The sequence below is a fragment of the Bidens hawaiensis genome, unplaced genomic scaffold (genome assembly GCF_021521415.1).
Source record: "Bidens hawaiensis isolate Kalapana, Puna unplaced genomic scaffold, B.hawaiensis_p1.1 tig00008044_1, whole genome shotgun sequence".
Classification (NCBI taxonomy): domain Eukaryota; kingdom Viridiplantae; phylum Streptophyta; class Magnoliopsida; order Asterales; family Asteraceae; genus Bidens; species Bidens hawaiensis.
The window spans coordinates 730,357-753,861 of NW_027491567.1; the positions used below are offsets into that span (position 1 = coordinate 730,357).

General features: G+C 35.9%; 2 protein-coding genes across 2 annotated transcripts; both read right to left on the reverse strand.

The window, feature by feature from the left end:
* Window positions 1-9,039: 9,039 nt before the first annotated feature.
* On the reverse strand, window positions 9,040-10,641 carry LOC143636790 (uncharacterized). Its single transcript, XM_077104292.1, has 2 exons — window positions 10,458-10,641; window positions 9,040-9,656 (listed from the first exon to the last, which is right to left on the reverse strand). Exons 1-2 carry the CDS (start codon window positions 10,639-10,641, stop codon window positions 9,049-9,051), a joined length of 792 nt encoding a protein of 263 aa, XP_076960407.1. The 3' UTR covers window positions 9,040-9,048.
* A 3,654-nt stretch (window positions 10,642-14,295) lies between these two features.
* Window positions 14,296-16,719, reverse strand: LOC143636801 (AT-hook motif nuclear-localized protein 1-like). The gene is made up of 5 exons (XM_077104301.1): window positions 16,392-16,719; window positions 15,662-15,729; window positions 15,325-15,456; window positions 15,082-15,243; window positions 14,296-14,686 (listed from the first exon to the last, which is right to left on the reverse strand). Exons 1-5 carry the CDS (start codon window positions 16,717-16,719, stop codon window positions 14,387-14,389), a joined length of 990 nt encoding a protein of 329 aa, XP_076960416.1. The 3' UTR covers window positions 14,296-14,386.
* Window positions 16,720-23,505: the final 6,786 nt, after the last annotated feature.

Genomic DNA, 23,505 nt, shown 5'->3' on the forward strand with positions numbered 1-23,505 from the left:
TTACCGGGAATTAAACAAAGTTACCATCAAAAACCGATACCCTCTCCCACGAATAGACGACTTATCTTATCAACTTCAAGGGGCAAACTATTTCTCAAAAATTGACCTCCGATCCGGTTACCACCAAGTTAAAATCCAGGAGGAAGATGTGTCTAAAACAGCATTTCGAACTCGTTATGGTCATTATGAATTCTTAGTTATGCCTTTTGGGCTGACTAATGCACCCGCGGTTTTCATGGACCTCATGAACTGAGTTTGTAAGCCATACCTCGACAAATTCGTTATCGTATTTATAGATGACATGCTGATATATTCAAAAACCAAGGAGGAACACAAGCAGCATTTACCAACTATCTTAGAGCTGTTGAGGCAGAAAAAGTTGTATGCCAAGTTTTCAAAATGTGAATTATGGCTACAAGAGGTTCAATTTTTAGGACACGTTGTTAATCGGCACAGAATCCATGTAGACCTGAGTAAGATTGAAGCCATCAAAAATTGGCAAGCCCCAAAGTCACTGAAAGAAATCCATCAATTTTTGGGATTAGCTGGGTATTACAGGCGCTTTATCGCAAACTTTTCGAGCATAGCCCAACCTCTAACCCTTTTGACCCAAAAAGATCGTGCTTATCGTTGGAGAAGATCAAGAAGCGGCTTTTCAATTATTTTAGCAGAAGTTATGCCAAGCCCCGATACTAAGTCTTCCAGAGGGAACTGATGATCTGGTAGTTTATTGTGATGCGTCTCGGAAAGGTTTAGGGTGCGTACTAATGCAAGGAAACAAGGTTATAGCATACGCTTCTCGACAGTTAAATGTACACGAGAAGAATTACACTACCCATGACTTGGAACTGGGCGTGGTTATCTTTGCGCTTAAGATCTGGAGGCACTATTTTTATGGCACTAAATGCACGGTATACACCGACCACAAGAGCCTACAACACATTTTAAACCAAAAAGAGCTGAACATGAGGCAGAGTAGATGGGTAAAATTATTGAATGATTATGTCTATGAAATACAATATCATCTGGGCAAGACCAATATATTAGCAGATGCTTTGAGCAGGAAAGATAGAATCAAACCACTTAGGGTCCGAGCACTTGGAATGATCATCCAAACTAGTCTTACCGAACAAATCCATACTGCCCAAAACGAAGCTTTAAAAGAAAATCATATGGAAAATGAAGATTTGCATGGTAACGAACAGAACTTTGAAGAAAGAACCGATGAAATTTTATACTTCAAAAACCGAGTTTGGATTCCCACTATTAACAATTTGCGGGATTTGATCATGGATGAAGCTCATAAGTCCAAGTATTCAATTCACCCAGGAACAGATAAGATGTACAAAGACTTGAAGGAGTATTATTGGTGGCCTGGTATGAAGAAGGATATAGCCACGTATGTCAGTAAATGTTTAACTTGTGCAAGGGTTAAGGCTGAATATCAAAAACTTTCGGGAATGTTGCACCAACCGGAAATACCGCAATGGAAATGGGAGCAAATTACCATGGATTTTGTAACAGACCTTCCTAAAACATCCCGAGGAAACGATGCAATATGGGTAATAGTTGACCGATTAACCAAATCCGCACAATTCCTTCCGATTCGCACCACGTACACAACAGAAAAACTTGCTCACATTTACATCAACGAAATCATTTCCCGACACGGCCTACCCGTTTCAATTATTTCTGATCGTGATCGCCATTTCACCTCTCGATTCTGGAAAGCTGTACAAGAAGCCTTGGGAACTCGAATTAACCTAAGCACCGCCTACCATCCCCAAACTGACGGTCAATCTGAGCGAACCATTCAAACCTTAGAAGATTTACTTCGCGTTTGTGTACTAGACTTCGGTGGGAACTGGGATCAACATCTTCCACTAATTGAATTTTCGTACAATAATAGCTATCACAGTAGCATTCAAGCGGCACCATACGAAGCACTGTACGGTCGGAAATGTAGATCACCCTTGTGCTGGACTGAAGTCGGAGACACTCAACTTACCCGATCTGACTTGATTCAAGAAACCACTGACAAAATCAGTAAAATCACTAATAAATTGAAAATCGCCCAAGACCGACAGAAAATTTACGCTGATGTTCGCAGAAAACCATTGTCTTTTGAAGTAGGTGATAAAGTATTCCTCAAAGTATCCCCGTGGAAAGGCGTCATTCGATTCGGTAAAACCGGTAAACTAGCTCCACGATACATTGGACCGTATGAGGTTATTTCTAAGATCGGTCCTGTAGCCTACCGACTGAAATTACCTTTGGAGTTAAGTTCCATACACGATGTCTTCCACGTTTCGAATCTGAAAAACTGTCTTACAGACGAAACCGAAATTGTACTACTAAAAGATTTAAACATTAACGAGAAACTAAACTTCGTGGAGGAACCAGTGGAAATACTAGAGGGGAAAATAAAACAATTAAGACATAACAAAATCTCTCTGGTCAAAGTTCGGTGGATTTCAGAACGCGGACCCGAATTCACGTGGGAGCGAATGTCCGAATTTAAAAAGAAATACCCGCACCTATTTCCAAATAAGGACAAATTTGAATAATCGAATTTCGGGGACAAAAATTTCTAACAAGGGGAGAATGTGACATTTGAGCCAAAACCAGGTACACCTTAGTACGTCTTTACCGATTAAGCAAATAAACGCGTATTACGTAACAATCAAATGATTAACCGAACGGGTCTGGTTATGGCACGGATATCCCGGGGGGCCATCTATAAGTGATATACGTTTAATATAAGCTAATATATTAGTATTATGTGTAAGGCCCCGTTCCCGGTAACCCTACTTTGGTGTTGGATTTACTCATAAACACAGTTCTAAAATCAGAGTAAATTAAAAACTTCGCGGAATAATTAAAAACTTCAACATCACATTACAAAAAATTCATACTTGTCTTAACATACAAATTGTCTTTTCATAAGTATTTAATTAAAACAGTCATAACACTTCATCATGGATGTCAGTCTCTTCAGTCCATGCCCTGTGTCCCTTCTTAAACCAGCTGCCTCAACCTATTTGCCTGCGTGCATACTAAAAAGTCAGCTACGCTGAGTGAGTTCTAGTTAATCAATTTAACATACAATACATTCTTATCCTTACTCATACGCGTCCGAATATACGTATTCATACCTTACTTTGCTATTACTTCTTTCACACATACTTTATATATACATGCATACGTACTTACATACTTTCTTTCATAAAACCTTATGGTATACCGTAAGCTATTCTACATTAAACATCACAGATATTGTAAGGGTCTGGTCCCTATCATCACAGATATTATAAGGGTCTGGTCCCTAACATCACAGATATTATAAGGGTCTGGTCCCTAACATCACAGATATTATAAGGGTCTAGTCCCTACTGCCTCGAATAACCATACATTTATCATACGTGCATATTTTACCTGTCTCATGTATATAATATATATATATATACATGCTCATTCATACTATCATTATATAGTAATAACATCCAAAACATAGTCATACACGTATCATACACTTATCAATTAAGTAAATGTATTAACTATCACATAGGAGTATGCACACAGCCCCGAAAACATTTCAAAGAGAAATGGGGCTAGAACTCACCTGGAGTCGATTTCTCTCGCCGTTAATGGTAATTCCCTTCTTTAGTTGTGCACGACTAACTGTACAATACATTACGCGTGTCAATTATCTATTACCACTACTTCCTACATCTAACTTTATGAAACCCTCAACTAACGGGGGTCCGGGGGCAGCGCCCCTGGTAGCGGGGTCTAGGGGCGGCAGCCCCTAGCAGGGTCCAAGGGGCAGAGCCCCTGGCTGGGGTTGAGCTGCCTTTAACAGTCCTTTAACAAAAATGCATCAGAAAATTCATCGGGTCACAGCTTAAACAATTTCGCATGGGAGGTTTCATTTCGCTTCGCATGGGAGCGTTTTGCTTCACATGGGAGCGCTTCGCTTCGCATGGCTGAGCGAAGCGATAGCCTGTTTCGCTTCTCAAGGCTAATCGAAGCGAAATGCCTGTTTCGCTTCTCAAGGCTGAGCGAAGCGAAATGCCTTCCTTTCTTCGTTTTTACCATTTTAAAGCTATTTTACTTCGTGGCTCTTCCTCAGGACCTGATTTTTACTCTTTCCCAACTTTCTACACATTCTGACCCCATGCACCTGATCCTGAACCCATCTCTCAAAGTCCAAACACCACCTATTTATCACAAAGTGCACCCGAGAGGTTATAACTTACCAAGTTGATATTTTTTTCTTACATTTCACAACCCGATCTATCATTATATCTGTTTGCATGCCGATTCTAACCATATAACTTAACCATTTAAACCGAAACCTACCTTTTGCTTCGGGTTCAAGTTCAGATCGGGACAACATGCAGGATCTTCCAAACGTTTCTTGTTGCTCGAATTACGTTGAACACGAGATTCACCTTTCTTTTGCTCGGATTTGGATCCGGGTGTTTGAGAGAAGAAGTGTGTGTGTTTTTAGTGTGTGGGGAGGGTGACAAAGTGGTGAAATGGTGGGTGGGTTGGGTTTATATAGTGGGTTATGGGTCCCACCACCCACTCTCCATTCCCATTTCAAATCCTTATCCAAACATTTAACACATGACTAACTTAACGACACACAGTTAATATCAAAACTTTCCGTCATTTATTATTTAACAAAAAGTTGGATGTTACATTATGGCCTTAGTTTGATAGTAAACAAGTTAAATGAAAACATGCTCGTTAACTACCCGCTATAGATTTAAACACGAAAGATAGTTACAAACCAAGCATTGTATCATCCGTTAAGCCGAAAAAGACTTACCAAACACTTATTTGAAATGTTTTAAGCGGTCCGTGAAAATGTATTCGATTTTTACAAACAACTAGAAGGTTTTTATAAATTTACACAAAAATGACCGAAAAACGATCGTTTTTACGTTGTTTGTCATACCGATATATTTTTCACGCCAAAAACCGAACCCAAAATAAATTTGGACTCGGCATTTAAAATTCGGGCATGGAAAACGAGACAAGTGGGCCAAATTGGGCCCAAAATGGGGGCCTAATGTTGGCGGCCTCAAAAAGGGGAAAACCCACCCTCCAAGGTTTCCTTTTATATTAAACTAACCTAAGATATTTTAAGATCATTATCTAGCAAAAATCTGGACTTCCTATTCTGGTTTCTTCATCAACACAAAAAAAAAACTCAAAGGTAACATTTATGTTTTAATCATTTAAACCATGTTTAAACATGTTTAGTTTCATATAAACATAGTTTGATTACCAAAAATCATTCCTAACCATGCAAAAACCCTAAAAATTGTCCAAAGACATGTTTTAATCATAGACATGGTTAGAAAACTGTTTTGGTAAGTTTTTTGGCCATAAACACGGATTAAGGGGTTTAAATCGCGTTTTTACGGTTCAAAAGTTCGGTTTAAGGCCCTAACCGAAACCCTAAGTTTCAAGGATGTTTTGTTGATGATACCTACTTGGTTTGTGATATAGGACCTGTATCTAGCTTGAATAGAAGATCAAGAGCCTGAAAACTTGATTAGAAAGGCGAAAACGAACCGAAACCGCAAGGTAATACCGAAACACTCGATTACGGGCTGTTTAGGATTAGATTTTTATGTGCATAATTTTAGGTCATAAAATTTTGCAGGAACATCAGGAACCATATCATTGAGTCCCTGTTCAAATTTGGTAATTTTTTGACCATCAGAGAATATTTGGGGAATTTATTACCGAATGGGGATGTTTATTTGGGAAAAATAGTTAAAATTCTTTAATAATTATGAAACTTTTTGGGGAACTCAGATTTGGTATATTTTGATCATATATGAAATTTGGGAGCATTTGGAGAAGCCTAAGTAGTCTTTGTGCATTCACGTTTGACTGAATTTTTATTGTCATTTTTGGCTCGGAATTGATATTTGGAAAAATTGTTAAGAGTTTGGGATTTTTCCAGGTTGTGTTGGGACATACTATGATCACTCAGAAATTTTGGTGGAATTTTTGGAGATCATTTGGTATAAACGGACGATTTTCGGGCTAAATATAGCAGATAAAATGAATTTTTATAAATTAATAAACCAGCAAATAATTCCAAATATATATTTATAAAAATCTACATATTTTATTTGATAAGTGGCAAAATTTTCATAATTTAATAATTAACGGTTAATTAATTATGTTAATTTGAAAATTAAACAAATTCAATTCTGATAAAAACCGGCAAGTTCGTGATTAACGAACCTGCGGGGATATCAAAACACCAAAAGTGATCAAAAATCATATTTTTGGATTAATTAAGTAAAAACGAACTTTTTATGAGAAACCTGGACAATCTGGATAGATTGTGCGCTTTTCTCCTCAAATCAAACTGAATAAACGGAAACGGGCCCCGTAGCAAATCCGGAACCCCAATGTGTGATATTTCTTTATAACTTAATCATTTTATCGACCAACACATTTACCCAAGCTTACTTCCCCATAACTGTTTTCTGAACACATAAGCGAACAACTTGGCCCAGCTGGGAAAAACAGGGAAATTAAGCCAAGTTCGGTTTTAAGTATTAGACATTGAACAACATCACAATCTAAGCCTATTGACACTTTCTGGGCATTCCAGTTATACCTAGATTAGATATACAGCCCAATTTAGTATTAAGATTATAATAATATTAAAATATTAATATTATTATAATATTGATTATAGGGACCAGTGATTACGAGTCGAGCAAACCCTGAACTGTCACACTACTGATTACTGATTAAACAGTGAGTTTCATAACCCCGCTCTTCAAACAGTTTTACGAACTTTTGGGGTGAAAGACATGTTTGATTATGTATACATATCTGAAATTTGTAATGATGTGAATTATCTAAGTGCTAACACATGAAAGTCCCCACGATCACAGTGATTAACTTCAAGCCTGTGGCTTGTGAATAGTATTATTGGTTTGACAAACCCAAACGTAATCGGCCTGGTTGCCGTGTCACAAAGCGCCGTTTGCACATGACCTTATTTATACAAATAGGCTATGTAGTGTTAGACATAGCTACCGGGGCATGTTGTTAGCGGAAGGAGAGCCACAGTGGTTGATTGGGCGTGGGAAATGGATGCACGCAGCACAAACAGTCAAGGCTTCACTGTAGCTTAGTATAATTACATCATTTACATACATACATACTTATATCACGATTACAAGTGTTAACTTGTGAATATTCATAACTGTTTTCTTGAAACTTGTGAAACTCACCAACTCCAGTAGTTGACCCGTTTTAAACTGCTTTTCAGGAATGGTACCAAAGTTGGAATAATGTGATGATGTGCTACCTGTCGTGGATCGTGCTTGATGCTATGTGAATAGACGCAAGGTTATTAGTACGAATAGAATATTATAACGAACATATTTTGTTGTAACGCCTAGTTGGGAGCAAAGATAAATCAATGTAATATAATGTAAATTAGTTTGTAATGTTTCTTTATAAACAATGGGGTTGATACCAGAGGTGTATGTTACATTCCCGTTTTACGCTTCCGCATTATGCTAGTCAGAGTGTGGCAATAACTCAAAAGTGTTCATATTACTTTTGTAACCGAATCAATATTTCAACTCAAGTTTGACTATCATAAAGTCAACACATCTCTTATGATCACAAATGATCGATCATCTTTAGTCTAATAGCTACCAATCTTTACATATTTTATCAATAATTATAAATTAACATAATAAAAAGATAAAGCTTAAAGTACCAATCCTAATTTGATTTGTGTTCATGTTGCAGCAACTTGATTTAATAATGCAAATGCAACATCTCCACTTATTCTTTTACCACGATCATTAAACCAATTATACGAACCTGCTCACGTGACCTTGTCAACATTGGTAAATCAATAACAATTATTGTCTAATATACATGAAACATGATCCATAGGGACGAGTAGGGATGAGCGTTTTCGGCACGGGTACCGACCGGTACCGGTACCGAATTCGGTACCTTTTTGGTACCGTCGGTACCGAATTCGGTACCTATTTGGTACCGTCGGTACCGAATCAGTACCAAGTTTTGAGTTTTCGGTATCGGTACCGGTACAGTACCAATATTTCCGAAATTTCTCACGAAATACCGGTACCGTACCAGTACCGAACCGAACATTTCGGTACCGGTACCAACTATTTCCGAATTTCGGGATCGGGATTCTCGGGATTGGTACCGGTACCATCCCGAGCTCATCCCTGGGGACGAGTAAACACGTGACACATACTGTAGCATTGTAGCCTATGGTAGCATGTAAGCAATATATAGAAAGATGGATACTAACCAACACTGCAAGAAGCACACGACCCATTAAAACAAACAACTAAAACACAATACGTTTATGAGGTAATATTAGCACTTTTTGGCATATTACTAATATACCACTGGTGCAATATTTTGGCCCGTTATACTTGCTGCAATTAAATCAGTTTCTCTTTGTAAACACCTTTGTTGCCTATAACTAAAAGTATACATTAAAATCATTCTGCTATAAACAAATCTGATTACCTAAATAAAAATTAACATTGTCATTCTTATTTTATTAACAAAACATAAAAGAACAAAAGCTAAAACACACTGAACAATGAAATTTGCAAACAATTATGAAGAAATAATAAGGGGTTCATGACTCAATTGAATACCTGAAATAACTTTGGTATTTAAACAACCAATAACACCCCTGGTAAAAAATGTGATCAGCAGCTACTGCACTTTGTTAGCTGCCAAAGTTTCAAAAATACCCCTGGTAAAAAACGCATAATTTTGAACCCGTAACTGACTTGACCCATTTTCAGCCACGAAATGGTCCGTTAACAATAGCAAAATCATAAATATTTCAAAACCCAATGTAATTTAGCATCATAAACAATCCCAAGACCCATAATCAACTAGTAAAAATACCCAACAAAGAAATAAAGTCATAAATGTACGATGTTACTAAAAAAAAGGAAATACTTCAACTAAATCAGCGCATCCTAAACTCTCTTAGTTACCGGAACCCATCATATCTCTTAGTAAACCCAACCGCATATAAGGAGGACAACTAAATAACATCCTTGCATCTGCTTGGTTGGTCGCCAAGTACTTTAAAGCCTTCCTAATTTCATGTAATTCCAAACCCATTGGTTCCAATGCATTACAAATTTCCTCTCCTGTGTACTCACGATGATAAGCTCTTTCTAGTATTTTATTGCCTTCTAAAATAGCATTAACCACACTGCCAACGTTATTCATAATCATAGAGGCTAAATCTTCATTTTCTTGTTCAACTTTCCTTTTTCTACTCTTACATTTCTTTGCACTTGAAGACTGCTCACGTAGGGAAGACGTAGGATGTATCACTTCAATATCATCATCAACATCGTATTGGCTTTCATGTATTACATCATTTGCAGCACAGAAATCATCCACTTCTGGAAATGTTTCTAAGTTAATGTTGTCATTCTTATGGAATCGCGCATTTCTCTCTTTAGCAGTTTCAGCTTGTGCACCGGATGCCCTGTCCTTTGCAAAAATTTCTTGCATTTCATTAAAGTTTGAGACTTTCTTTGTCTTGAATGCTTCAGCTTCAGACTTCGACGATTTAACAAATTCAAGATAATTAGTTTTATAAACAATAAAATAAATATTCATGTATAGAATTATAGTAGGGGTGGGTTTTTTATAACCAGATCCGAACGCCGAACCCGAACCGAGGTGAGCCAAGACCTGATATAACCTAACCCCAAAACAACCAACCCAAAAGAACGACAAGCCCGAACCCAAGTTAAGGATAATATAAACAAACAAAAATGGTGCTTTTTATGGTTTTTCTGCTTCTGCAATTCTACACCTAAATATACATATATTGTTTCATAAAATAGCTAGAAAGACCAGAAAGAAAAACATTCAGACCCAAGGTGAGCCAAGACCTGATATAACCTAACCCCAAAACAACCGACCCAAAAGAAGGACAAGCCCGAACCCAAGTTAAGGATAATATAAACAAACAAAAATGGTGCTTTTTATGGATTTTCTGCTTCTGCAATTCTACACCTAAATATACATATATTGTTTCATAAAATAGCTAGAAAGACCAGAAAGAAAAACATTCAGACCCGAGGGGAGCCAAGACCTGATATAACCTAACCCCAAAACAACCAACCTAAAAGAACGACAAGCCCGAACCCAAGTTAAGGATAATATACACAAACAAAAATGGTGCTTTTTATGGTTTTTCTGCTTGTGCAATTCTACACCTAAATATACAGATATTGTTTCATAAAATAGCTACAAAAGACCAGAAAAAAAAAACATTCAGACTCGAAATGATTATATGCCAAATTCACCCTTTATCTTGAATTAAAAAAAAAACCCCAAAGAACACCCGTGAATTAAAGTTTACCTCTATTAATTATCCCAGACTTCATCCTCCGCTTCAATTAACTGAGTAGTTGAATTCCATGAGAACCCACTCAATGACGTTCCACGAAACAAATCATACCATTGAGAAAAATGTTCTTTCAGCGTCTTTAATCGATTCTTCAAATGTTTTTTTGATACATTCATGTGAAACTTTGTTCTCAGCTCCTTAACCATATTGTCGTATGCGTTTGAGGTAAAATTTCCATTAACCCTATTTCCATTATCCTTTTGCGTTATCATAGCTTGTATGAATGCGTTATCCATATTTTCCGTCTACTTCAGTGTTTCCTTCTTTTCGATTGCTTCGTGTTTGCTCATTATAACTTTCTACATGGTAACATAAATAAAATTCACATATTTAAATATGTAAATAGTTTCTTATGCTAAATAGAATTACTATATGCACACATAAGTAATTAAACAAGAACCAAATCACCAATTAATTGAAACCATAATAGTCAATACAAAGTAAACTGAAATACCATAATCTACTATTCTAAAACTACTTTGACATATCTATTTCATAATTTGGATACATTATATAGTTATTCCACATGCTAGTTGCAATTGAGTTCCTTAGTTGTTCGTATTCGGTACTTCCCTCACGCATGTCTCTTCTATTTTGACGTTCTTCCTCTTGTGGTCCATTTAACACCTCTTGTAAGACCTCCTCTTCAAGCTCTTTGTCACGGTCTTCCTCAAGTAAAAAGTTGTGTAAAATACAACATGCCAAAAAGATGTCAGACTGTGTTTCACAAGAGTAAAATGGCTCTGTTGTACTTCTAATGATAGGAAACCTCTTTTTTAGGACACCAAATGCTCGTTCAATTGCGTTACGTAGTGATGCATGACGAAGGTTAAACAGCTCCTTTGCATTCTGAGGGGCACGAGTTGAGTACTCTTTCAAATGATATCTAACCCCTCTATATGGTGTTAGTAGGGTACTCATATGAGGTAAACCCGCGTCTACTAAACAATATCTACTTATAAACATGTTGGAGTTAGTATTATATTAAATGCATACACAACTAATTAAATTTGGTTTAAGAAATTACCAGTTGGAATTATAAGTTTATCATCTCTAGTAAATGCATTCTTTATAATTCTAGAGTCGAATGCTATACCCTCCCATCCAGTTAGCACGTATGTAAACTTTAAGTCAAATGTACAAGCAGCCAATACATTTATAGTCGGGTACCCCTTACGACCACGATATCTAGGGGCATCCTTATTAGGTACTTTGACGCGTACATGTGTTCCATCAATTGCACCGATACAATCCTTAAAAAAAGGATAAAATCCTTTTTTTTCTTGAATTTCTTTCAGGACAATATCACCTTTAGGTTGTTGGATATAACGACCTTCTAATGATATAATCGCTTGCAAAACTCTATGGAGGCACCGACTAGTTGTTGATGCAGAACGACGGTATAACCAAGAGGTAAACCGATTTCTCAAATCATTACCCACAATATGTAGGAAACATGCAACTTGCTCTTCGACAGACATGCGTTGAGTAGGTCGAAGTCCACCATCGCGCTTTAAGATACCGCACAATGTCATAAAAGCTTTTTCACTCATGCGAATAAGGTCACGACATTTACCACCATTTAAAAGGTTATGTAACATCTATTCTCGTACATACTTCCTTTGTAAGATTTCATCTCTCGTAGGTAAACTAGCACGCTTTCTGGTTGGTAGTCTAAGTAGTGCAACGAAAGCCAGCAATAAGCAAATAAGGTGAGCTGCTTGCAATTGTCTAGCTCGAACAAGTTCAACTACTTTGCATGTCTAATTTTCCATCAAACTACCTATATATGAATCAACATAGATATGGCCTAAGAGTCAAATTTGTTAAATTACAAGATCGTCTAACACAACACTATAACAATTGAGCTCAAGGTGAGAACAATTAATGTATTATTATGGCATAAACTATGTAATTGTTTTTAGTTTAACTAGCTTGTTAAAAGGGTTAGACATTGTAAATATGAGATTTGTTAAATAAGTTCGCTAGGTTGACAAGTTAAAAAAAATACCTATTATAATTAATTAACTGAAACTCAAATATTATAACATATAGACTTTATGTTCATTAATGTTCTAGATATTTGAAGACAAGTCTTAACTGTGACTTTGGTGTGAATAGTGGTTAAAATGAAAAGATCTTATCCATTTTTAATAGAAAACATCCCTGGTGTTGCTTATATATCTGCATTTTTAAACCTAGATGAATAAACTCTATGTAGCAGGTAACAAAAAGGATTGATTTTGATCCATAATTTATGCATATAGACGTTTTTAGTTATGTATCAAGGCTGGGTTAGTTGGCATTTAAAATGAACCAACCTTAAACTTAGTTGAGCTTGGTTTCGGCTTGACTCGTTTACAACCATAGTGTCTACAATTGTTTGACTATGTCTTTTCTGTTTGAAGTTATGATAATTATTGAATCTACTTGTGCTTTCGTAATAATCGAATAGTAACCGGATTTGCTTTTGCTATTGTTGACAATTATGCTAATTTAGGGTTCTAATTAAGGCTAATTAGGTAAAATTAACACACATACTGATGAATATAATCATAGATAATAGTTAGGATTAGACAAATAGCTAGCAACGTTGTATCTATTGATTAACAATAAAGGAATAGCATGTAGCAATTATATGAGGTTCATAATTTTTGAAAGGAAAAAAGCAACATGGGTTACTTGTAATTGACTTTTCTCCTTAGCAAAATTGTGCAGAACCAGAAGAATAGTGAAATCAATTTGGAAGAGATGATGGAAGGTGGTTGTTAAAGACATGGCGGGGAGTGGAAGATATTCCCGCCATCATGTTGACGAGGGTAAACATAGAATTGCAGTTTCAATGTGATGTTTATGACTTTCTTTCTCTTTAAATCATTCCAATTTGGAAAGAAAGAAAGAAATAAGCCCTCTTTTTCCCTTCTCCTCTCTTCATTTCTCTCCAAAAAATGATCTCTAGGACATCAAAAATTTTCTTTTCACTCCAAATCATTTCTCTCTTCTCTCCTTAACTGTAACTCTGAAACACAGCGGTAATAAAAACTAAAAGATTCGAATCAAAAACCTAAAGACTCGAATCAAATAGTTATGCCATTTTTACTATTATATTTTCTATTTTTGTCACATGTTTTTAACAAATTAAATTATTGAAAACCAAACCAATACTTCTTTGGTATTTGGTACAACCATTCTTTTTTCTTCTCCCCTTACAAAAATGTCTGATTATCCGGGGTACTTCAATGACAAGACAGACACCATTGACCATGTGTCTACGAAGACAGTCCAAGCCCACGATCTCTTATTTTAGGATAAGCCTACCGCCCAAAGACCCACAACAGTAAAATCCTTTCGATTGGGTTCGAATTTAAGACCATGCGACAAGTAGCCCAAATCTGCACTTTTCCTCGCCCGTGGAGGTAAAAGTTGAGGTAAAGCACATTGAGTGGTCCAACCTTTTAACCAATAGAACCAAACCTCTAATTCTACATATATTCAACAGAAAGAAAAACAAACTTATCTCAAATACATGACATCATGAACCATGTAAAGTGCATGCAATCACATAACCACTACCATGAATGAGCCATTGATCCAAATTTTGTGACAAAATCAAAGAAACACAGGATTCATTTTTTATAAAATAGCTCGAATAATTTGGAATGCCCCAAATCATCTACAGATAACACCTGATGAACATAATGATGATGAAAACACCAAACTTCTACCGAAAAGCTAATCCTAATGGTCGAATCAACTGCCAATCCATCAAACACCAAACTAAAAACACCCGGAAAGAAGTTTTACATACACAACCAAATTATGAAAAAAGGTGAGAGAATCATCGTCTAATCGCCAAGGCAGTCAGTTTACCAAATTACCCTTTGTAAGTTACTACTGAAGACTCACATTGATGTCAGTCGGCTTGCTCCGAGACTCAGGGGAATTAAAGGAAGACCAATTATCTCCACGAAACGAAGGTGATGATAGGTTTTGTTTAGCAGATAACGGCTCATTGGTCTCACCAGCCGGTGACGGGACAGGCACGGGTGCTGGAACCGGTGCAGAGACCGAGACGGGAACTGGAACCGGGACAGCAGCTGCAGTCGGGATGGTGATTGTTATGTTTTCGGGTTTTTGTTTCTTGGTTTTCTGTTCCTGCTGGACGCCCGTCAAGAAGCTACCGACTATAATCTGGTTTACAGCAAACATTAATCGGGAATTACTATAAAAAAAACAATCAGTAAACGAAAAATCCAAACCCAAACATAGACTTATGCTTTGGTTAGATGTTTTCGTAAAAACCGAAGTTTCGGTCGGTTTCGGTTTCGCATGTAATTAAAACCGAATTTATGAATATTTGAATGCTAAATAACTTATTAAGAAGTTGATAAATTAATAAATAGTGTAACTCAAAAATTTAGCCCAAATGTATAATCATCTGTTAACAAAAATATTTAGGCCCAAATTTTTTATTTTGGGCCATTTTTCAACCCAAAAATTCAAGCCCAAATGGTTTAACCAAAAAAATCAAACTGGAAAAACCCGAAATCGAGCGGTTTAAGAACTCAACAAAGATAGAGAAATACCTGTACGGGGCTGGCGGCAACCAGTAGTCCCGCCACACTGCCGCCAACAACCCGCCCATCTGGGCTTGACAAAGAAACACTCATCCCACCAGATCTGTTTCTTATTCCTCCGCTCTCAGATGGAATAAATGATCCAGCCAATGAAAGAATCTCAAAACGGCCCTTAAAAAAGAAAACATGTGTCAAAATGGGGACCAATTAAATGATAATATAATAAAAGACCAAAACGAGTTCGTTTATCACCTCATAAGTCAATGTACCACCTGAGGAGTCTGGCTGGCGAAGGGTAACACTGGAAATTACACCGTTTGCAGACAAAATGCATATCGCGCGAGGTCCTTTCTGGGAAAATGATATTACCTTCATTGTCACGTCCTAATTAAAAACAAAATAAAAATATTCAGCAATAATTAAACTAGATTATTAGTTATTATTATCAGGTTTAGCCAACTCATCAGCTAATTTAGGTTTCTTTAGTGCTTCTTGTTATTATTTTCACCATAAACAAAAACAACTCTCGGTTATACTCAATTTATTAAAGATTCACAAAACCGGATGGTTAAAAATAGTAAACGTTTACCTCGCCCGTATTGACGTTGATGATATGTGGCATAAAGTTGGCGCCAACCGCGCTTGAAACCCAATCACCTAACCACGAATTAATGAAAGTCAACATTTGACATCAAAATCCAAAACAAACACATGTATGTGAGACAGAAAATGTGCAGGAAGCCCCACTGTTTAACAAACAACAAACAAACCCTACAAGATAATAAAGGAAAAGTCTTGATTCCTTGCAAAACAAGAAAGCATAGTTGTTGGCATCATGGAACATTGTTTTTGTAGAAAAGATTCAATAAAAACATCATCTTTATCATCTTGTATGTTCTTTCTTGTCATGTATATCAATGTATGAATGTCATATGTACACAAATGTCCCAAAAAGTTAACCACAAAATTAGAATCATCTGTTACAAGATTCTCCTAATTCACACACACACATACATAAAGCTCATAGCTTCTAGAACCATCTATTAACATCAAGATCTAATATTCAACCAGGTCCCACTTCAATCAAAACCCTAGAAAATCTCCAAACAGTTCCATTACATCAAATTATAAACACACCCACATCATATTAACAGAAAAAGACTCAAACTTTAACATCAAAACACAATCTTAAAGATTCAACCAAAACCCTAAAAAAACCTTCAAACTTTAATCTTTAAGCAAATAAATAAAGACTCAATCAAAAACCAAGAAAACCATAAAAAGATTCAAACTTAACATCAAAACATAATCTTTATTACCTAAAGAGTCAAGCTCTTTGGGTGGGTCAAGTTTTCCGGCGGTGGGTTGGCGGACTTTGGGTCTTTTTCCGGCGGAAAAGTCGATGACCGGCGGAGCAGCAGTGGATATGGGTTTAGGAGACAAAGCCTTAGTGACAGACCCATCTGGGCCATACTTTCTGGGTCTGCCTCTTTTCTTCTTTTCCGTTAAGGGAGGCGGTGGCGGTGGCGCAGCCGTGTACGGCGGCGTTAAAGAAGCCAACTGGCTGGTGATGGACTGGGGTGGGTTGGGTTTTGTTGGGGGGTCTGTAACCCCACTCTTGGAGGTGATGGTGTTATTATTATTCATCTCTTCTCTTCTTTCAATCAATAATTACCGTCTTGATCAACATAAAAACCCACAAGATAAATATATAAATTATAAAAATTAAAAGTTGAAATTTTTTTGTAAATTGATTTTTTTTTTTAGAACAAACAAAATGAGATCAAAAACATTAAAAACATAAACTTTGTCAAGTGAAAATTTGCAGGAAATATGAAGGTGAGGAAAGATTATTAATTTTCTTTAAAAAAAATAATAAAGATTTTTGAGGAATAATGGAGTAGAGTATGAGAAGATAAAGATTGAATTATGGGTGTTTTAGATGTTAAAGCAATTTTGTTTCCATAGTTTTCTCAAGATTGTCTAAATTATAACTTAAAATTAAAAATGTATTAAAAAAGAAATAAAAATATATATTAAATGTTGGGCTTTAATTATCAACTATTAAAGTGGGAGAATATTATGTATTTTGGTTAATAATGGGTTCAAGTCCGGTAAAAGAAAAGTGAAATTAGGTTGGAGCATGAAGACAACCATACCTCTTTTTTGAAAAACAAATAATTTAATTATACTGATTTTTGTAATACTGATATTTAATATGTAATAAAATATTCAGTTGATGTTATTCAAATGCAAACAAAGAAAGGTGTATCAAAACAATTGAATGTAAGGAAAAAAATATATTAAAAATTATATTTAAAGATTATTTATTTATAAAGCCCATCTTGGTTTCCACCCCAAAACAATGAATCTCAAACGAATACTTTTAAATTATTCCTTTTTTTGCACTCTTTTCCTTTTTATTAGTTCTATACCCTTTTTTAACTTATATAACTTTATGTTTGATTAAGATTGCGTTGATCTGAACTATTAAAAGATCTTGGAACGACATTCATTAAACAGATAAGAATGAAGTTACGGTGGTGGTCTATTACTAAAATCAAAGTCCTTAAATACTTGGATTTAGAAAGGGGAAGCCTTAGACAATGCTTTAAAAACTGGTTCGTATCAGTTGGTTGAACCAATAATACCAGATTTTGCACAACAAATTGGTATTTTAAGCAGAGTTTTTTGGACGGTTTGCTAGAACATCAACATGACGGTTTTTTCTAAAATACCAGTTTGAACCGGCAAACCGGCGTTAAGCCTAAGATATTTTTTATATTCTGCGGCCCATATTTTTTGAAGATTACTTTATGCCTGGCGATTAAATTGTAATCGGTAAATTGTGAACATCGATCGTGAACTCGATGCACACGACAATCTGATGATATAAACATATTGAACAATTTTATTTAGAAAAACTGTTTGAAATCGGTTGTTTTTGTGTTATTACTACTACTACTACTATTATTATTATTATTTTGTTATGGATTAACTTTTGGATGCATATATATGTGTGTGTGTGTTTTGTTATAGAATAACATACTTTTGAGTTATTTATTGAATTAAAGTTACATTTATATGAAATTATAATAAACTATTCAACGGTACCATTTTTAGTCTAATCCGGTACAACTTAAAAACCGGTTTTTAAAATATTGGTCTTAGCCTCAAGTACGCCAGAGAATGGGGATTAAAAAAAATTCATTGTTAAAAAAAATAGAAAAATGATAAAAATGAAATTAATTTATTTCATTTAATGTTATAAAATTTCACTCCTTAGAAGATGGGTTTTTTCTTATTTATTTAAGGAATGAAATAACTTGTATTTTTTGTTTGTTTGATTGATTTTACTTTGATTATAAAAATTTATAAAGAGATTGTCTTTTTTCTAAAACATCTCATATATTTTTTTTATCTGGAAAGGAAGAATTTTAAAAGAAAAAAAAAGAAAGAATTATTAAAAAAAACAAACGAAAAAAAACCTCATATGTGTATTGACAATTCAAATAAAAATGAAAAAGTTCAACTAAAAATACAAATCAAACAATGTATATATAAATCTGTTATTATTAGTACTTAATTTTTTCTAATCAAATGTGGTATTGAATTATAATTTTTTTAGAAAGACGACTTTCTTGTATTTGGGCTACCGTACTTACTAAATTTGGAAACCCTGATGCCCATTCTACCCAGACTATGTTATCTTAACCGGACACACGCTGGCCTCAGAATTTGTCTTGGGCATTCCTTCGGGAAACCATACTGTCGACTGTCACTTGACAGTCGTTGTGCCACCAAAAGAGCAGAACTCTCTGGCATAACACATGGTGGGACGAAAATCTGGGTGGGCTCTTGGTTCGAACTAACAACCTTTGCACGAGGCCTACCTCAAATACTTTATTGTCAATAACCACCCAAAATCAACACAAAGGGGATTCAAACTTAAGACTCTATTTGAGAACCAAACCTCCTACCCCTTATTAGTTATCCATATTTAAAAATTGGATATGCTCATGTAAAAAGAAATATGTCGGTTAAATGGGTATAAAAAGCATTATATATCTCTTCAGTCTCTTTTAATATTATGTTTATTAATGTAATTATAAAAAATTATTTAGCTAATAAGTTTTAGCTAAACTAGTAAAATGAAGATTCGGGCCAGAGTAGGCATTATATATCTCTAAAATTGATCATTTTTAAGATCTCACACATCCCAATTATATTATTATTTTTTTGTTATTCATTGGGAAAACCCTTAAAATGAAGGATATTTTGAGAACTTAAGAACTCAATTCTTAGCCACATATTTTATTAAATGGATTGGATTGTGTGGTTGAGATTAAATCTGACTAAAAAGTCAAAGTATGAGAGAGAATAAAGTTGTAAGTGATTACACTAATTTTTACGTCCGTTACACATGTGTAATAAGTCGACTCGGCGCGTAAAAAATTCTGTAATTTTTTTACGTATATGTAACTTACATATATTACACATGTGTAAAAAAAATTCAAAAAAAAATCGTTACACTGAGTTATTTCGAGTTCTTAAAACTCAAAGGGAATCATTTGAAATCTCCCCAACCCTTAAAATAACCCTATTTTGAAAAGAGATTCTAATTTTGTCCCTTAAACTTAATAATTCCAAAAACGTCATCTTCTAACTCATCTTTGACTATGAATTAGGAAATTTAACACATCTTTAACGACGTGTAAACACCTCGTCAAAGACGTGTTAGATTTCCTAACGCATAGTCAAAAATGAGTTAGGCCTCCAAACACATGGTCAACGACGTATTAACATCAAGCACATAGTCAAAGACATGTTAGCCTTTTGTTTGTTTGTTTTTTAATATTATATTATTATAGCTAATTTTACTTACACTTGATTTTTCTTTTATAGCTTCTATTATCAAAAATTTTATATCATTTCGAATATACCGAAAAGACATACGTATTTTTATCTACATGTTACAAAAATTTTATTTAAAACCGTGCGGGGTCAAATTTTATTGAACATTTCGATATTGATTTAACACGGCTCGAGTTGGAGTAAGTTTATGTCGATTCGTAGATAAAAATAAGCATGTCTCCTTGGTATATTCAAAATAATATAAAAATTTTTATATTAGAAGTTATAAAAGAAAAATCAAACATAAGTAAAATTAGTTATAATAATATAATACTAAAAAAACAAATAAACAAAAGGCTAACATGTTTTTGACTATATATTTGATGCTAACACGTCGTTGACCATGTGTTTGGAGGCCTAACTCATCTTTGACTATGCGTTAGAAAATCTAACACGTCTTTAACGATGTGTTCGTATAACACGTCGTTAAAGACGTGTTGGATTTCCTAATACATGGTCAAGATGAGTTAGAAGAGGACATTTTTAAAATTATTATGTTTGGGATACAAAATTAGAATCTTTTTTCAAAATAGGGCCATTTTAGGAATTTTCTCTTATCCGTTTACCCCAACTAGATACACCCTATAAGGCTACTGGCTACTAGTTGTCTAACGTTAATAGTGGTGGTAAAATTTGGGGTTGTAATGGAGCTTTAACACCGCATTCAAGTGGTAAACAAGAAAATGATGATGTATAGCAGGCTTTAACAAGGAAATAACAAGTGTTTTAAATTAAAACGCAGTGTTAAACGAGTGTGTTAGTTAAAACCTCATTGCTTACGCGACAGTGACGTGACGCTTTAACTTAACGTTTAAAGCCTCACTACAAGGAACCTAAGAGCATTCCCAGCAGCATCCGTATCTACATCTCTATAATTACAATTAATTACGACATTTCTTTCTTCTTTTCTATTAAATAATATTTTTTTTTATTTTCATCGTTATCTTTTCTCTCTCCTCCACTTATAATCACTTTTAGTAAATATTAAAAAATTATAGAAGGTGAATATTGTTTCTCCAAATTTATAAATCAGCAAAAGTTTTTCTATCTATTAGACACAAAACCACTTACACATACTTTATATAATATAAAAAATCTAGATACCCTGCTAAATAAGAAACATATTTAAAAAAAGTCGGTTATTGTTTAACCATTGGACATATGTGTAAAGACAAAAGTGAAAAGTTTGTGAATTTGTCGTTGAAGAAATTAAGTAAATTATAATACTAAGTTTAACCGCAAACTCACGCATAGCTTCGCATTTGTCTCAACTAAGGCTAGAAATTTAACTTCTTACACATTTGACTTGATGGATTTATAGAAACACGATATGTAATTCTACCAATTGTATAAGAACCTTAATATTTATCTTCATGAATGTGATATATGTGGATAAGATCACTATATGTTGATATATCAAGAAACACTAGTTTACCTCTCGATTTAATTACTTAGTCTTTGGGTTGAGATCAAGTATTTCTCACGGGGTTAGATATAATCTGACTAATATGAGTGTAACCACTTGTAAACAGAACACCGCGAGCTCATTACGAGAAGGAGATTGGGGGGGGGGGGGTTTCTCGTAACCACCCTTCGGCGTGAGAATCAATATGGGAGATTGAGTAAATAATAAATGCAAGTTATCGCAAAGCACTAGCGAATGTTTTCGCCTAGAAATTCCGATCCTTTTACCGTTGGGGTTTGAGTGATATTGCTGGATTGGAGGATAGAAGGTGTGGGTTGCCTACCATGTCAGGAATTCCACCAATAAGAGAGTTCCCACGTGCGTTTGGAAGGTTGGTGGATAAAACAGATGACTGACGGTGATATTTGTACTATGTAGTACTGCTGACTATGTGGTGTCCCTTCCTTATTGGCTGGGCGTCCCTTTCGGTAAAATACTTCCTTTTAAAATCATACCTAAAGAGATCTTTGGCGCTACGCTTCCTAAGGTGTCTGGGAATGTTTGGCGCCTGATAGGGTGTAACACAGCACCTAAAGGTGCGCTTTGGCGCTTAGGTGGGTTTGGCACCCTACCTCTTCAAGTCCCTCCAGTCCATTGTTTTTATCATGTGATAACATTAAGAAGAATTATGGACTGATGAGGTGATGTATGTTGTCCTGGAGTTTCCATTGTTATTTTCCCCCACGGGTAGGATCTCCTATTGTGGATGAGGGTAATTGAAAAACTTTCTTTTGGGCGGGAGCCTTTATGGCAGAGGGTTGTTAGATACCCTCCATAGGCGGAAGTCTTCATTGGCGGAAGGTTATTGGATACCTTCTTTATTTGGAAGCCTTTTTTGGCAGAAGGTTATTGAAAACCTTCTTTAGGCGGAAGCCTTTTTTTAGCGGAAGGTTACGGAGAACCTTCCTTAGGAGGAAGCCTTTTTTGGCGGAAGGTTATTGAAAACCTTCCTTAGGTGGAAGCCCTTTTGGCGGGAGGTTATTGAAAACCCTCCTTACGCGAAAGCTTCTCCGACGGAAGTTAGGGGAACCCTTCCTCAGGCAGACTACACTTGTGTGTTTTGTTGAATATTCACTTGTTGAGCTATTTTGCCACGTGGAAGTGGGAGGGAAAATTCGAAATTGTTGATGGAAGAGACAAGGGCGCGTGAGTGATGGGACGTGGAGTAACGATTACCTTCTGCAGGCAATTTTTTCGTCTGTGTTAGGCGCGTAGGCGAGAATCCCGGTGACGCCCCCAGCTGTAACACACCTAATGATTTGTTCCTTATACGTGGCGCCTTTTAGTTGGACCGCTAGTTTTCCTCTCCTCGATATCCCCCCCCCCCAATCGTATTAATTTCGATGGGTATATAAAGAGGAGTTACCCTTCATTTTCTCACTATTCTTTCCATCTCCTTGTAACTTTTCTCCCTCCGACGAGAAATTTCCGGCAAATATTCATCTTCTCCAGCGAATATTTTCCTGAAATCCTTCGGTGTTTTCCAGGTGTTATCTTTTGTTTTACCTCATGACTGGTATTTCTCATCAGGAGAAGGAGAAGGGGCAGAAGAAGCTTCTCACCCTGGAGTTTAAGCTGCCGGCTCCCGGCAAGATAGTGAAGGAATCTCCTCTTAGCAAGATTGTCGTTTACAAGGAGTTCTTCACGATTGGCTACTTTCAGTTACCAATCACTCGGTTCTTGCTGGAGGTTCTAGATGCCTTTGGGTTACACCTGACCCAAGTTCATCCATTAGGGATGGCGCGCCTTCGCCATTTCGAGTTTACTTGTCACTATTTGGGGATAGCCCCTTCAGTTGACAGGTTGGCAGCTTTCTACCTAATGGCGGAACTACCAGGGTTGGTACAACCTGTACACCCGGTCGGGAGCAAAGGCGATATCTAGGGATGTGCTAAGGAGTTTTCATGAGTAGAAAAGCCTCATCTTCAACATTTTTACGCATGTAGTCCCCCATGCGATGCGCTTCGCGGAGGGCAAGGAGTTGCCGAAGCCCAAACCACTTCCAAATTCCAACATGGACTGGTATAATAATTTGAAGGGTAGCCTGTCTCCGA